Here is a 16,410-nt window from a genome sequence, read left to right on the forward strand (position 1 = left end):
CCCACGAGATGAGCTACATACAGTCTGCGACTTCAGAGAGCCGAGTGTAGAGATTCTCTGGTGGATCGACCCCGCACACATACGTACAGGAAGATTACATGTAACACCGATTACGTAACACAATCTAAAGCTGCAGAGGCGACACGTGGCGAGGAAACCGAGCTGCAGCAGATCTATAGGATGCACGCGCTGTTATCAGAGCAGAACAGACAAAAATGGAGGGAACTTCTCCTGCATGAAATGTCCACATAAAACCCATCGTGTCCCCCAAAGACCTTTGAAGCAAGTCTCACTATTTCCCCCGCACTGGTCACCTGGACATGTCCCCAGTCAACTGTAATGAATCTGCTTAAAGAGCTCTACCTTTACTACCATCTTTGCTGTAGTCAGATTGTAAGTGAGGATTTTTGAATGCTTCCCCCCTGTTTTTCAAACTTTTGGGGCTAAGCTACACCAAGTTATACAGAGTGGAATACATTTTAGCTTTTAAATGTTGGAGAGACACTGAAATAATATATTTCAAAACATATATGAGCGTTTACTGTTCTGTGAAAGCAGTCAGAAGCAGGAAAAAGGGAAAGTAAGCAGATACTACATACATACACTCTCTGATTCCATCATCAGCATCTGAAAAATGATGTTACTTCGTGTGTGTTAGCCCATCAGCTGCAAAGCATCCTCAGGTTTCATTTAACCAGCAGTCATCATCAGGATACTCTGGCAACTTCAACCCAAGCCAAGCTACAGCTGTTAGCATCATTCAGGTTTTTTCATGAGACTTGATGGAGACAAACATCAGGTTCCTTTAAATAAGACTAAAACCAATTGTTGTGCTCTTTAGTTAAAGTTGGTCACTAGTGGACATTATGAGCTCTGGTGGAGGAATTAACTGTCATAACTAGGGATGGGTATCGTTTAGGTTTTATCCGATACCGGTGCCAAACCGGTACTTTTGAAACGGTGCCGGTGCTCAAACCGGTGCTTAAAGAATGGAGAACACAAACTTTGTCCAAAAACCTCTCATGTTCAGCTGTGTTTTTGTAAAAAGATAACAATGTTAGCCTTTTCTGCAGCTATGGGGCATATATGGTATCACTCTTGGCTGGAAGCAGCTTAAACAATGGAAAAAACACAAACTTTGTCCAAAAACCTCTCATGTTTAACTGTTTTCCACTTTTTCTTTGGTCATTTTAGCCTTTTTGGCCAGGGTGAAGGGAGTATCTGCCATCAAACAAGAAGACAGCCGCATGTAACTATGATGGTGTTTGGTAGTTCACCTTACATGCATTAATGTAATAACGTGGTTAGCCTACTCAACGTAAATTACACACAAACAACATTAAGCTACTCACGCAGAGAAGAACGGCTGCTGCTGCATCATCATCCTCATCATTTCTGCTACACTGGCAGGGCTAGGGGCCAGGACTCTCCTCTTCAGGTTTTTGGGGATGTTGCTAACTCCGGGTCCGATAACAGGCACCACACTAGATGTGCTCGGTGTGAGGTCTCGCAGCAAGCTATCAAATACGGCGCATTTTTCGGCTTAAAAAAAACGCTATCCGTCGCCAGGTGTTACCTCCTTTGACAGTATCACAGTATCAGCTTAAAGCACTTGTTGCAGCTGCTGAGTTTGCATATTTTGCTGTGAAGTACAGCCAGACTTTGACGCTTCGCCTTGGGCATTTTAATCTGTAGCTCTGCTCTAAAAGAACGTACGTACCTGGACCCGCCTACTATCCTCGGAAACGTGAAATGATTGGCTAGAATTCAAAGTGTGTCACATCTCAGGAAAAAAAAGCACCGAAATGTGCGCTGCTTTTCGGTCTGGTTACTACCGTTTATGTCAGAACCGGTGATACCAGTACCCATCCCTAGTCATAACTATTAGCAACCCTTCATGCTAATACACAACAGGCAACAAGCCCTTGCTAGTACGCACTTAAATGGCACTGCCCCCAAGTTTAACCTGGTAAGCGGACACTTTGTGAGGCAAACAATGGTTTTTGCATAAGATTACTACAAGTTGTGAAAGTTCTTAACATTAAGCAATCTCCATTCTCCACATTTCTACTTTCTTTTGTTTGTAAGCCTCCTAAGGGTCTACAGACAGGCTAACAGCCCATCTCGGCTTCATTTAGCCACAGCACTTTTAAACTAAATGCTAATGCCAGCGCTCTAATTAGCATGGAGGAAGACAGAAATCGAGTTAAAATGCTATTTAAATGTTCAGTGGTCTGCACTGTTACCTCACAGTAAAAGGGGTCGAACCCAGGACGGGACTTTCTGTGGAGAATTTAAGTGGGTTTTCTTTGGGAGCTTCAGTTTCTCCATCCATCCAAAAAGTAGACGGATTAATGCTGCCTGTCTTGGTTTAGGACACTCCAGCAAAAGAGTGTTAATGTCAAGAGTTTCCTTTCTTGGTTGAATAAAAGTAACGACAGTAATTAAAAGTTTAGCAAGTTCAGTTTGTTCTCTGTTGATGTTGTGTTAGATTCAGGAAAGCCAAGGGGCCTAAAAAATAAGTTGTTATAAATCATAAATTTGTATATGTATGGGAATCATTTACAGCATTAAAATAACCCCACTGTGCCCTCCAACAGAATTGTAGGGCCAATTACATCATCATCATTAACCCTTTAAAGCCGGTCAGAGCAGCACGCTCTGTTTTGCGTAACTATTTTTAAATCCCGGTAGCTCTGCAACCACGTGAGCTAGCGCAATATTTTTTTTTGCATATGAAACCGGAGGAGTTGTACTTACATCTTGTGCCATCAGCTTGTCCCAGGTCACAGTTTCCTTCCACATATAGTTTTGCAAAAACTGCATAAAAAGTGCTTGAAGTAACAAAAACATAATATTCCAGAAACACGCATTGCCGATCCGATCAGCTGTTCATAACACTTCCTACGTTGGAATAGACGTCAGCGCGAACTATCGCATGTCCGCCATGACCTGCCCGAAACTGGAAGTGACGCCATTTTAGCGGAAATGTAGTTTTTTACCATCAGGGCCTCATGAGCCTATACTGGTGTTTTTAAAAGTTATCTTTGACTTTATGACTTTCTGTGTCGTTTCTGGGATGCTTAGGACTCATATTGCACTGCTGGAAATAGTTTATTTTGATGCATATGCTGCTTTTTTGCAAATTTGCACAATAATATTTATTTTCGTTTTTCCTGCAGTATATTAAAATTGGTGTATTTCAAAAATAAAACTATGAAGGCACTCAAAATAAATTTCCTGTGGTGGGAAACTATTTTGTGCAACTTTTTTGTATTTACAGTTTTGAGGGATAAGCCTCTTAAATTTCTCTAACTAGAAATATATGTTAAAAAAACAAAAACGATTTTCAATTTTTTTGTAGTTTATTGCACTTTTTTGCAATTTATGTAATTACTATGCACTTAATGCAGACATATTATTAAAATTTGGGCTATAATGGTTGTATTGATGTGTAGCAACTTGAAATGCTCCCAAAAAATGGCTCCACAGCATGTAATAATATAATAAGCTCTGGCGGACTTGGTTCTATGGTAGGTCTTAAAGGGTTAATCAGTAATTTCATTCTTTACGTTCAGCTGGCTGCAGTCCGTCCAAACCATCGAGTAAGGGGAAGTCGCAAATAGCTAAACTGGTGTTACAATCATGCTTTTGTGTCCCTAAATGGATCCTTGGCCCTAAAAGTTTTGGTCACCCGTCACCCAAGCTGTTTTCACACATGAATATCTCCAGACTCACTGTTTGGTTCAGGTGAGCTGCCCGTGCAAAGTGTGCAGAGTAGCTCTGCTAGACCCTCACACAGCATTACTAGAAACTTCAATTACTCCAATTGTGTTTCTTTTATGATTTGTAGTTGATGGGCTACACATGTAAGATTAGCAGTGTGCTCATGTAAAAGATTGTGTAATGCAGATGGGAAAGCAACACATCTCACTGAAGCGGCACCATGACAAAGCAACTTGGCACACACTCCGACCACAGCACGCACAATCAGCACAGCGGCTGGGGAGACATATGGGCATTTATTGCATTGAGAGATCACTGCCACGAATAAATGGCCCACCAACTCCACAAATGAGTCTGGGAAAGCTGGACAGGCACAGAGAAGGGTTTGCAGGACTGCCTTTAACGCTAAAAGCTTACCTGTAAATGTCTTTATGGATACCGTTTACTAACAGGGGCATTTTGGGGGGGAGGGTGTTGCTGTATCTACCTACGCTCCTTGTTGTATGAGCGGAGATCATGCACGTAAAGGAAGACAAGAAAAAAGTGGAAAGACAATCCATAACTGCTGTTATGTAGAGAAGACATCCAAGGCAACAAAAAAATGAAATAAAAGAAATTATTCACAAAGCTTTGCCTTCTTTGAGGTCAGGTGCCGAGCGGGGCTCAAATCCCCGCATACACTGTTACGAGACAGTTGAATTTATGTGTGCTACAACTACTCGTGACACTTTTGTCTTCATGCATGTGCAGAAAAGCAGAAATAACAGACATAACCATAACCAGCATGTTCCTTTTGCATTAAAAAGGCCAACTTTAAGAGTTAAGATGGAGTTGTTAAAGTATAGTGAAAATGGAAACGATGACAGCTACTCTTTTTCTTTTTACCTGTTTGTGTGCAGGCACTCGGCACTCCCGCCCCGGATAGACCTGTGCATCTCCAGGACCTCACTGTCATTGGCATGACGATGGGTGAACAAATGAAAAACAACACAAAAGAAGAGGATGGCAACTCAGACAGGTAAAGTGAAGTTATGAATGACAGAAACCAGGAAATCATAAATCTGAGATTTCAATCAAGTCTCCGTTCAACAGCAGAGAATCCCATATGGAAAAGACTTAGAATAAACCTGTGCGTACACTCCTGTAGTAAATACTCATGGTTTACAAACAACTCTTAAGAAAGTGGCATGCAACGCCACTACGGTGTGCACTTTCTATTTTGAGTCCAAAAGTGCCTCTGCAATGAAAAGGGGGCTGTGCACTGTCTATGATGGCTTAACAGCAGAAAAGCTCTACACCTTCCACATTCAGTGGCTGCAGTAGCAAGAATAGCCCAAAAAAACCTCAAAACACTGACCAACTCCCACTCTGTGGGCGCCGGTGAGATCGTTCAGAATGAATCTGGAGTCTGCAACTCCGAAATGGAAATTTCCATCATGTTTTTGGTGCAAGGTTGTGCAAACATAAATGCAGTTTTACATTTTATGTGTTTGGACTGTAGTAAAACACGTTTCTGTGAGTCATTATCATCAACAGCAGCAGCACAGAGTATAGCAGCCGCCATTGTGACGAGGCACGAAGCACAGCGACCAGCTGCTTCCTCTCCACACGTGACAGTGTGGCATTTCCTTTCAGATGCACTGTTGACACTGTTGATGTATTTGTGGAAACTAAAATAATCTGTCTTTGCTTGAATAACAAATTTTTCACTCCTCTCCTGTTCACTGAGGTTCTTTCCTGAACTGCAGCAACTTTTTGCACAGCATTGCTCTGCATGGTTTGAATACTACGGAGCCCCGCAGGGGACATGGGAGAAAAAAAAAATTAAGACGGACTTTTGCGAGATCTCGCAAAACAAACTCGGGATCTCGCAAATGTTTTAGCCGCATTCTTCCCATTAGCTTGAAGCTAACGGGAATGCGGCTAAAACTTTTGCGAGATCTCGCAAAACTTTTGCGAGATCCCGAGTTTGTTTTGCGAGATCTCGCAAAACTTTTGCGAGATCCCGAGTTTGTTTTGCGAGATCCCGAGTTTGTTTTGCGAGTTCCCGAGTTAGTTTTGCGAGATCTCGCAAAACTTTTACGAGATCTCGCAAAAGTCCGTCTTAATTTTTTTTCTCCCATGTCCCCTGTGGGGCTCCGTAGAATACATCGTCAGCACAGCGGCATGTTCTTATCAAGCAGGGCTGTTAAATTCTCTTTAGCTTAGAAGAGTTTAGTATTACGTGTCGTAAAAGGCTCAACAACTTTTGTTGTTGTATTTTCACAATTTGCCGCGATCAGCGTGAGACTATTCGGTGCACATAAGTGTCTACGTAAACAGCCACACTCGCACACATTTAATGTGCACTTGATTTAATTTCCTACAATTATATTGCATGAAGAAACTGCAAAAAAGGCCACTTTTATTAGTAAACAGATTTAAAGATATAAAGGAGACAATAAGCCACGGTCGCCGCTCAGGGGGTTGGGAAGCGTATCAGTAACCGGAAGGTCGCCGGTTCGATCCCCGGGCTCTCTGTCCTGGTCGTTGTGTCCTTGAGCAAGACACTTCACCTACCACCTACTGGTGATGGCCAGAGGGGCCGATGGCGCGATATGGCAGCCTCGCTTCTGTCAGTCTGCCCCAGGGCAGCTGTGGCTACAACTGTAGCTGCCTCCACCAGTGTGTGAATGTGTGTGTGAATGAATAGTGGCATTGTAAAGCGCTTTGAGTGCCTTGAAAAGCGCTATATAAATCCAATCCATTATTATTATTATTATTATTATTAATAATAACTGCACTGCTGCAATCTGAAACTGAAGCATCCAGCATCTCAATTCACTCAATTATACAACAACACACTTTGAGTCGGGACCACCACAGAAGCCCATTTTTCCTCAAAGTGGTGGAATCTGCCCAAATCCAAATCCTTAATCCTAAATTTGCATCATGTGGGGCAAAAAAATCTAAGAAAAGGAAGGAAAAAAAGAAACTCTCCAAAAACCCAAGTCATTCATAAACACCTCCACATGCAAGGAAACCCAAGATACACACGAGGATTCCCAGAAACTGCTTAACAGCAAAAAGACCATCTGACCATCAAAGACACAATCTGGCGACTCAGAAGTAAAATATCAGTGCTGTGCGTGCGATACAACAGGAAGTAAAACTTGAATCAGTGTAAAAACTGAGAAAATAAAGAAATTATTTGCACATAACTCTAACCCAGAACCACGGCACCAGCAGTACACGGGTGTGTTTTAACAGTCGAGTGGACGTACAAGTGTGTAAACACAGCTTGTGTTTCTTTCTGTTGCTCTACATGTCTAACAAATCTTTTTAATTAATGCAAAGAAGAACAGAGGTCCAGTATTCATACACATGCAAGTGCAGCACATGCCATGTTCTGTGTGAAGGAACCCTAAACTTTAAAATAAACTTCAACATTTACCACAAGTTTTTTTCTATTTCTTTTCCATATGGGTAGTTTCACTCTGTTAGTAGTATTAGTAGAAAATAGTTTGGCAAGATCACATTACACACACATAAACAAAAACAATATTCAGCCTTTGAGAAATATATATAATTGTGTCAAAGCCCCAGAAGTTCATGTTTGATGATGGCCAGTTTCGCTGTTAGAGAATCAACCATTGATCTGACATGTGTCAATCTTTCTTTCATTACAAGTAAAAAAAAGTCAACTAGAGATTTTCACTGCCCCGCCCCTCATCCTGAAGATCCCAGGAGATTCCAACAACAGGTTACCTGTCCTCAGAGTACTCGTAGTCCGAGTCACCTGAGCGTTGGTGCTCCAAGTGGGGCTCGTGGTAATGGGAGGGCGAGTGGGAGTGGTGGCGGTTCTGGTGGATCTCATCCAAACTCCTGATGATGAGAAAACATGTCATTTCTATATGTAATGTGAAAATGAGTGCAGTCTAAACTATAAAGTTGTGACTTTATCGTGTTTATTCTCACTTTACTGAGACCTGACTGAAGATTTGATGTAGAGACACGATGAGCAGGGGTAAGAGCTGAGATTGAAACGTTCTAGGTAAATGCTGCCTGCACTGCAAAGCGAGATTAATGTGTTGTTTGGGTATGTTGAGCCTAAAGTCAGAGTTTTCAGTACCAGGAAGGTGGATGTCTTTTACCATAGCAACTGCTGTGCTGAACACAAGCTAGAAGAGCGACTAGGGCACATTACAAAGTCAATTAGTCCATTTGTTGGTTATTTATCACCAAAAATTCAATGAGTAACGATCTTTTCAAACACAAGTGATTTGTCGCTCTTCGTTTGGCTTCGGGACAGCATCAGAGCTGAGCGCACCGAAGAGCTAAAAGTTTGAAGTTTCAGAGCTCTAAGATGTCGATTTGACATTTCAGATGCAGCCTGAGCGTGCAAAGGGAAACAAATACATTAACTCACAAATTTACACAGCTAATGATTTTCTGTCAGCTGTGCTCTGTTGTGGTGTTTTCTGGTTTATAGATTGGTTTAGCGTATCAGTTAAGGTCCCTGAGTCTTGGGCCCAGAGTTTTGAGTTTGGCACGTTTTGGGGTTTTGTAGTTTTACATTTTTTATTATTTTTGTTGATTATTGTTTTATGCTTCCGTATTCTGCATTGGTTATATTTAGCTCTCTGCTGTTTTAGTTTTATGTGTTTTTCACTGACGGTTTCCTGGAGAGAGGATACATTACCCAGTGTGATTAGACACTGATGTACAACTCTTATTATTGTGGGAAAAAAGCAGAAAAAATCTCCAGATCAACCACCCACGAAATGTGACCCATGTTGTGGGTCAAACATTTTAGATTTGAACTTCTCCCTGGGTTAATGAAATGTTAACAAGAACTGAGGTGGTTTGTCTCTTCCAGCTGTTCCAATTATTGAAATCTATAGACAGCATCATCAAAAGCATCCATATGTGGGTCTCCAAAGAAGTAAATTCATTAAATATTCCCCAAACTGGGATGGGATCTGTCAGAATGGTGAATACGATCTACTTTTTAAATCTGGCTGTTCTGTTTAGCATCTCTGTTTTGCCCTCTGTGTGTCTATATGTTGTGTGAGTTCTTGCGTCTTGTTTCCCTTGTTTCATTCTATCTTCCCCCTGCCTGTCATGTTTATCCATGTTTCCCCAGTCTGCCGTGTCTCTCTTGTCTCCCTCTTTGCCTTTCCTCCATTTCTGTCATGTTCCTCCGTTTCCTGTTTTATTGTGAAGGTCTCGGGGCTTCCATGTTCGGTGTGTCTAGGGCTGTATCCCAATTCAGGGTCTGCAGCCTTAAAGGCCGCATTTTAAGGCCGCTTACGTCACAGCGACGCGACGAAGGCTGTCCCGATTCGAAGGCTGCTCGAAATGCGGCCCTCAAATGCGTCCTTCATTTCCCTGAATTTTAAGGATGTGACGGTGTAGACTTCGTGGCCCAACATATCCCAGAATGCATAGCGCGGCGGTGGGTGTTGATAATTTTGCCGAAAAAAAACGGCGGATGAGGGGCGCCGGAAGAGTAAACTTTAAGTAAGTACTGAATATTATGTCACTTATTTATGTGCAAATGTTTAATAACGAAGAACATTAAAACATTACTGTTGGCCACATGTCGGCAAAGTCATGTGACATTAGTGACGTTTGTACTAACTTGGTTTTAAAGCCTTTACTTTAAAATATACGCCGTTCAATAGCTGAGCTTAATCTTACAGAGAATGATCAAAGCTCATGTAGAAACAAACAAACAAATGAACAAAAGATTTTCTCCTTCATTTCTGTCAAACAAAGCTGTATGAAACGTTTCCAGCTGTTAGTATCATGGTTGCTAGGCAACCTGGGCGGCGCAACGGAGGCTAGACCGTCCCATTTCACAAGCCTCGCACTTCCGGCCTTAGCGGTCTTTAAGTACGCGGCCCTTGAGGATCGTTGAGGCTGCAGACCCTGAATTGGGATACAGCCAACTTCTGCTTCCCCTGTGGCGTCCCGTTAATTCGTGTCAGCTGTGTTCCCCGTGTGTTTAGGTTTCACTTTTTCGTTTTGTGTCGCTTTTTCTCCCAGTAAATAAAGCTGCATTTTGGAGTTTAAGTCCCGTCTCGGTGAGTCTGCATTCTGGGCCCTGTCCCGCCTGCGTTACACAGCTGTACTGTTTACAGTTTTACTGTTAAATCATTTGTTACACACAGCAGCCTCGCTCAGGCTGAGCCCTGAGCTTCATTTTGGTTTTTTTAAATCAATTTTTTTTCTTGATTTCTGCTTAAATTCAAAAGCAAATAGTGACAATAAAATACTAAATAAACATTTTATATTTTATTATTTTATTTTATGTTGATTTAGTAACTAAAAGAACCAGCAGGGAATCTGGTAACGTCACATCTCAGATGGTTTAGTGCAGCGGTCCCCAATCCCGGGGCCACGGATCGTGAGAGTTGAGGCTCGTGTGTGAAATTTATGGTTTTCAGGGGTTTTATCGTTATTTTTTTAAATCGTTTTTATCATTAACTCATTAACTTTTATCATTAACACTTTTTTCCTGTGTGTTATGAATAAATCTTCTTTTATTTGGTACCGATACTGGTTTTATTTTGTATTTATCTGCACCAAATAACACAAACAGTTGGCTAAAAGTGATCGAGACCCTACAATAACAGAGAGAAAGCACCAACAATCAGACGACACCCTGTGAGCAGTGACAGTAGGAAGGAAAAACTCCCTTTTAACAGGAAGAAACCAACAGGCTCAAAAGAGGGCAGCCATCTGCCGTGACCAGAACAATGCAGCAGCGGACTTGTCGAGCAGTAATCCTCGCAGCTGCAGTCCACAAACTAACAAGCAACGTCAAGCTTTACTTTAGGGTTCCCCCACCTGCCGGTGTAACTCACCTTTGCATGGGCACGTGTGCAGGCCGAGACCGAGCTCTGCACGTGTCCTCTCTGTGAGGCGACACCGAGCGCGAGCGGTGCTGGACGGGCCGCTGCTGCTCGGGCACAGCCAACGTGCTGCCCCGCTCTCTCTCCCTGGAGTTACGCTCTGCGCCTGCACCCGCACACAGATCCAGTGTGGACACACAAACACGTGCAAAACAAGCAAAAATACACGTTTCAAGATTCACACAGATATAACATACACACAGGAGGGATACGAACACTCACACACATCCAGGCATTAGTCGTGTCCTTAGGTAAGGGTGCACCAGTTGTAATGAGTCAATACTACTCGCTACCGTTACAGGTGCCATTCACCTACAGACTGTAAAACATCACATCTGGATGTTTTACAGGCAAATAAGCAGCTTGCAAACGCAGTGTAGCTGGTCATGTGACTGCTTCTGCAAATGAGCTCAGCTTGTTTTAATCCCATGAAGTGGCTGATGAGATGACAGATCAGACATTTACAGTTGCAAGCCTACAAAGCTATAGTAAGTCACATGATACAGAAAAAAATGCAGTAACAGAGCATTCGCCTCATTTAAAGCTGAGATCGGCAGTAATGTTTCAGTCTTACAGGAAAAAAAAACATCTCCTGTTGTGTGAGAGAAACCTACACTTCTCCACCTCCTCCTGGCTTTGTGATGGGAGACTCTGGCCAATCACAGGTCAAAGAGAAGCCACTCTAATTGGCCCTAATTCATAGGAACTTCCCTTTACTAAGTGGCAGATATTCCTGAATTAAAAGTGGCTATTCCACCGACAGAAACTACGTACATTGCAAAGCAGCCCAAAAAAGGGACATTTAATGCACTAAAACATCTCATCTCAGGAGCGAATATTAACCATCACCACGGAGCAATGACAAACTATATTCAGCACCTCTCATTGCTCCCTGGATTGGTAAGATGCTAAGTTAAATTTTCTGTGATGGTCTTGATGTAGCTGGTTGATGGCCTTCTGGCTGCTGGAGCATATGTATAGTAGGGGTGGGCGATATAAACGATATACGATAGAAACTATATAAATTTGGCCAACGATAGAGATTTTGACTATACCGCTCTATCGCGATAGCGCATGTTGATGATGTCATCAAGCTGTGCCTGTTTTGGTCGATAGCATCGCAGCGGCTACAACCATTATCATCTGCAAATTATGCCGACAGTCATAGCAAAGAGATGAAGCACTTTTGAAATATGGGGAAAGCCAAAAACTGCGCTTCCTCCACTTCCGTAACATTGATTCATTAATGTTGAATTCTCTCGCAGCTGCTCTGTTCCCATGTTGTTGCAGTATATTAGTAACTAACCTCGTATTGTGGATGAATAATCTCAGTTGTTCTCCTGACTGAAGTTTGGCCGTGTATAGCATCCTGCTATGTGATTGCATTTGTCCCTGACCACCAGAATCCCTCATGTTAACTTTTATCAAGTGGAAAGAAAGTTGGCGTTCATCCTCCAGCTTCACTGTGCTAATGTTATGCTAACATAGCTTCACTATGCTAATGTTATGCTAACATAGCTGTGTCGCTAGCAATCACGTAGCACAACATTATATACCAGCTAGTCTAACTTCAGTAACCCTGCAAACGTCACTGCTGTTTAGTTTTCTGTCTTCATTTATGTTGGAAGTGGTAGCAGAGCTGTACGTTTTAATTAGTTTCAAAAATCTCTAAGTCAGAACATGCTATGTCAGGTTTAGGTGTAAACTAGCGAGCTAACTTCCTGTTAACTTCTAACTCCGTTAAATTTAATAAATTCTGTTTTCATGGATGCCTGGATGTTAAACTTAATTGTTACACCTGGTAAAGCAGCAACGCTGATGATTTTATTAAAGATGAAAGAATTTAGACCGTTTTTAACTCTTAGTGTTCGTTTAACTGTGGGACCTGAAGCTGACAGAGTTTTTTGACCCAGATTACTCCGCGAAGCTTTTTTTAACAGATTTCTGCACACCAAAATCGGTTCGAGGTCAGTAAGCACAACCAGAATTCATACATAAGGCACACTCGATTTTTGAGAAAATTAAAGGATTTTAAGTGTGCCTTATAGTGTGGAAAATATGTTATACAGAAGAAAAGAATATATCGCGATATATATCATTACCGCACGTGCTTCAAATTATTTCGCGATATGGATTTTAGGCCATATCGCCCAGCCCTAATGTATAGCCTATATATGTTGAAGCTTGTCTGATGGGGGTGGAGTTAGGACAGTTATAGGAGAGAGGGGGCTGCAGGACATTTCATTAAGGAGTCAAAAAACAGTGACGCCATCCCTGAACCATTAACTAGGCTGGCAGAAATCCTCGACGTTGCTTCTAACCCTAACCTAACCTTATATGGAATGGTTGAGTGGTGTGCCAAGACATTGCTCCCAATTTAGTGTGATCTCTTCACCCATTCGTTCATTTTCTCATACCACAGAAGGGTCGGGGCCAGTTCAAGCTAACATAGGGTGAAAGGAGAGGGGTGTATGGCTTATGACCTCTTCACATTTGGGATCATGTGACATGCTACGATTTAAAAGTTTCATTAATGGTTAATGATACAGAAAATACTCTTGGCCACCAATGCAAAGATGTAAAACTGCAAACTTTACTTTGATTTAACCGTACGTGGGAATTACTGGAAATGGTATACAACAATCTGACAAGATTCTGGGACGGGAGTGTAGAGCGCAGAGGCCAGTGGTCACTTTGCTCGTCCTCCTCTGACGGTTGATGAACACCCACTTGTGTTCTGCAGAGACACCGAGACATTGGCTTGGTGTTTTTGGGGGCGGGGTTTGGTCTTTCTAGACGTCTGCCAACTCTAGCTTTAAATATGAACGACAGGATGTGAAACAGAACTGTGCAAAGTGAAGTGAGGCGAAGGTCTCAGTCATGTCTTGTATGGATCATTAAAGGTAGCAGCCAGTTGGGGAGCTTCTAAGAATACACAGGAAGCATCGCTGGTTGGATAAGTACAAAAAAACCCAAAAACCTATGTATAAAAACTGACTCTCAAGATGCAGTTAGGTATACACTTGCACTGCAACTAAAATTAACACTTTTTTTGGCCAATGAATGAATAGTTGATTGAATGAATTCATCACCTGTGGTGCACGATTTAAGCTGTGGCTAAGAATTGTGGGTATTGTAGTACAGAGCTTGTGTTTCTGTTATTTGAAGCAAAACAAAATGACAAGGAAAATAAAATAAAATCATAGTAATGTTCAAATAGTATCCTGATCATGCTTGTGGCATTTTAAAGGCTACTAAAAAAAATTAAATAAAATTGCATTAATGTCTAAATCAATGCACACTGGAACTGAAGCGAGGGCAGAAACAGGCAGCCAGCAAAGCAGCTGTAGCTAAAATGTCTTCTATTGTCTGTGTTCGGTGTGCTTTCGGTGAAGTAAGGAGCAGGAATAGAAGCATGCAGGATTGCAGGAGACGTAGTGGAATGGCAGTGAACTACTGCAGCTCTGCAGTGCAGCATGCACTCAGTGCGTCGGTGTTTCTAAGACCCAGCAAAAGAGGAGAAAATGCTCATGCAGCCTCACGCAAAAATTCAGAATCTGCACCCCAGTAAGAAATGTGATGATTTGCAAAATACTTTCGGGTGTTTTTGCTGATTCAGGTTGAATTAATTATTTTAATTTAGGTTAAATTTTTAGACATTTATAGAAGCAGACCCAAAAGGTTTCCACAGGACATGAAGGGAGGATGCACAAGGATGCTCTCTCACGCAGTGCTGGGCACCTACAGGCTACTACGAGGAAACGCTCAATAACCATGACCCCCACCCACCTTTAGTCACTACTATCAAACCATCATCAAACTCTGTATCAATGATGCGATGAGACCCTGCACACATACAAACGCACACGCAAAACACCCACACACAAGACAGGGTAAGGTTGAGAGATTCTCCCACGCTGAGAGGGACACTGGAGAAGGCTCAGAACAGGAAATGTTAGCCGCCACGCTCAAACACTGTTGGTTAAAGGACACGCAGCCTGCAAAGAAACAAACACACATACTCTGTAGTTTCTTGCTGGGGCTGTCTCCGTGGACGTGTCTCCGTGGGAGGTATGGAGAGGGCTGTGGCAGAGGTATAGAGGACACGTCATGTGTCTGGAGCTTATACCAGTGAGGAATGTCGTCTAGCAAGGCCGTCTCCAACTCTATGAGGATCTGACGGGGACAGAAAGGGAGGTGGCACATGAGAAAAATGGAAAGTAGAAATCTTCACACGTGTGAAGACATTTAAAAGAAAATCAGTTTCATCCACTCAGAGAATGAAACTTCAGGCAATCATATTCAGTAAATATACAACAAATTAAATCATATGTTAGGCAGACTTAGCAAATTTTGGGTGATGGGTGTTTCTCACAGTTCCCCCTGTTATTCTCTCCACAGACGGGTATTTGAGAAACATGTTTGCACCATTTATAAAAACTGTTTTCACTTTCTTATTGCTTTTAGAGTAACAGTTCTTTTGAAGTTTATATTCTTTTATCTACTGTTTTCTTTAAGTTTGTGTTGCTGTTTTGTGACTCCTGTAAGTAAAAAATCCTTTATGGATAAATTATGGTTGCTTGCGATCATCTTCATCTGATGTAATCAGAAGTGTCTTTAATTTAAAACATAGTAAAAATCCCAAGATTTCCAGTTATGGGATATTGGGGAACATTTGGGAGCTGGCGGAATTATTTATGTAATTATATTATCTGGAATTATTGACGTAAATGATCTATACTTGTCTGAATGAAGTCAGTGAGACCAGATATCTCTCATTTCTTCTCCAAAACAGCTCTGGCCTGCTGTTTTGACCATCTATTTATGAGAGGCAGCCAATGAGAGGAAAGTCTACTTAAGAGCCAAGAGAGGAGGAGCTTAAGAGGGGAGGGGCTAAAACATTGTGTCACGGCCGGCGAGGGCAGACCGTGTGGAGAGTATGTTTGGTGGACCCAGGTGCGGACACAGACGCTGGAGGCAAAACTTGTGCTAAGCCTTTAATCAGGGCTGTTAGAAAGGGAAAATAACAAACCATAAACTATGGGAATGACAAAACTAAAAACCTAAACTGGGAGTAACTAAGGCTATGAATGAAGACCAGGACTGAACTATGACGAAGTACTGTGGACAGACTATGAAGAAGACATGAAAAACTGTGAACGAGATCTCGGTACTGGCACATTAAGGTGCAGGGAAACATGACTGGAGAAAGTGACTATGAACATGTCCAATACCGAATCTTGCAGACTAGAATCATGACGTGCAGCTAGAAATAATAGGGTCCTCTGGACTAAAGAAGAGTTCAAACACTGTCAATGCTCAACAGTATCTACACGTCTTAGGCTACGTTCACACTGCAGGTCTTAATGCTCAATTCTGATTTTTTGATCAAATCCGATTTTTTTTGTCTGCTCGTTCACACTACAAATAAAATGCGACTGCAAACGCGCTCTAGTGTGAACGCTCAAAGCGGCCCGCATGCGCAAAAGAAGACGTCACACACAAACAATACAGAGCAAACAGTATTGTTTGACTGATGGCCCATTAATATAAAGACTTCGGACTTTATGTTTCCCAATTTTTGCTTTAAGTTATTTTGTTATTTACATAATAATGTAAATAACCTAATAATGATCCTTATTGCTGTATTAGAGGAGCGCTGCTTCAAAGGATAGTTGCAGATTTCTGTCAGAATCTGCAGATTATACAGTACAAATAAAATGTTCACGTTTCTCCAACGTTGTCTTCCCAACAGTTTCACTGACATCTACACTGGATGGCCAGG

General features: G+C 42.0%; 1 protein-coding gene across 12 annotated transcripts in view; it reads right to left on the reverse strand.

Annotated features, from left to right (window-relative positions):
- The window catches only part of rims1b (regulating synaptic membrane exocytosis 1b), a 106,643-nt gene that overhangs the window by 29,532 nt on the left and 60,701 nt on the right, over positions 1 to 16,410 (reverse strand). For 8 of the 12 annotated variants that reach the window (XM_085161957.1, XM_085161947.1, XM_085161951.1 and 5 more), the window contains 6 exons: positions 14,648 to 14,801; positions 14,415 to 14,471; positions 10,578 to 10,731; positions 7,474 to 7,590; positions 4,612 to 4,674; positions 4,144 to 4,221 (listed from right to left, as the gene is read on the reverse strand). In XM_085161957.1, the coding sequence (XP_085018083.1) occupies positions 4,144 to 4,221; positions 4,612 to 4,674; positions 7,474 to 7,590; positions 10,578 to 10,731; positions 14,415 to 14,471; positions 14,648 to 14,801 (623 nt within the window). The remainder of the gene's footprint in view (positions 1 to 4,143; positions 4,222 to 4,611; positions 4,675 to 7,473; positions 7,591 to 10,577; positions 10,732 to 14,414; positions 14,472 to 14,647; positions 14,802 to 16,410) is intronic. The other 4 variants (XM_085161948.1, XM_085161950.1, XM_085161954.1 and 1 more) reach the window with 2 other exon arrangements.

The sequence above is a fragment of the Neolamprologus multifasciatus genome, chromosome 6, assembly GCF_963576455.1.
Source record: "Neolamprologus multifasciatus chromosome 6, fNeoMul1.2, whole genome shotgun sequence".
Taxonomy (NCBI): Eukaryota; Metazoa; Chordata; class Actinopteri; order Cichliformes; family Cichlidae; genus Neolamprologus; species Neolamprologus multifasciatus.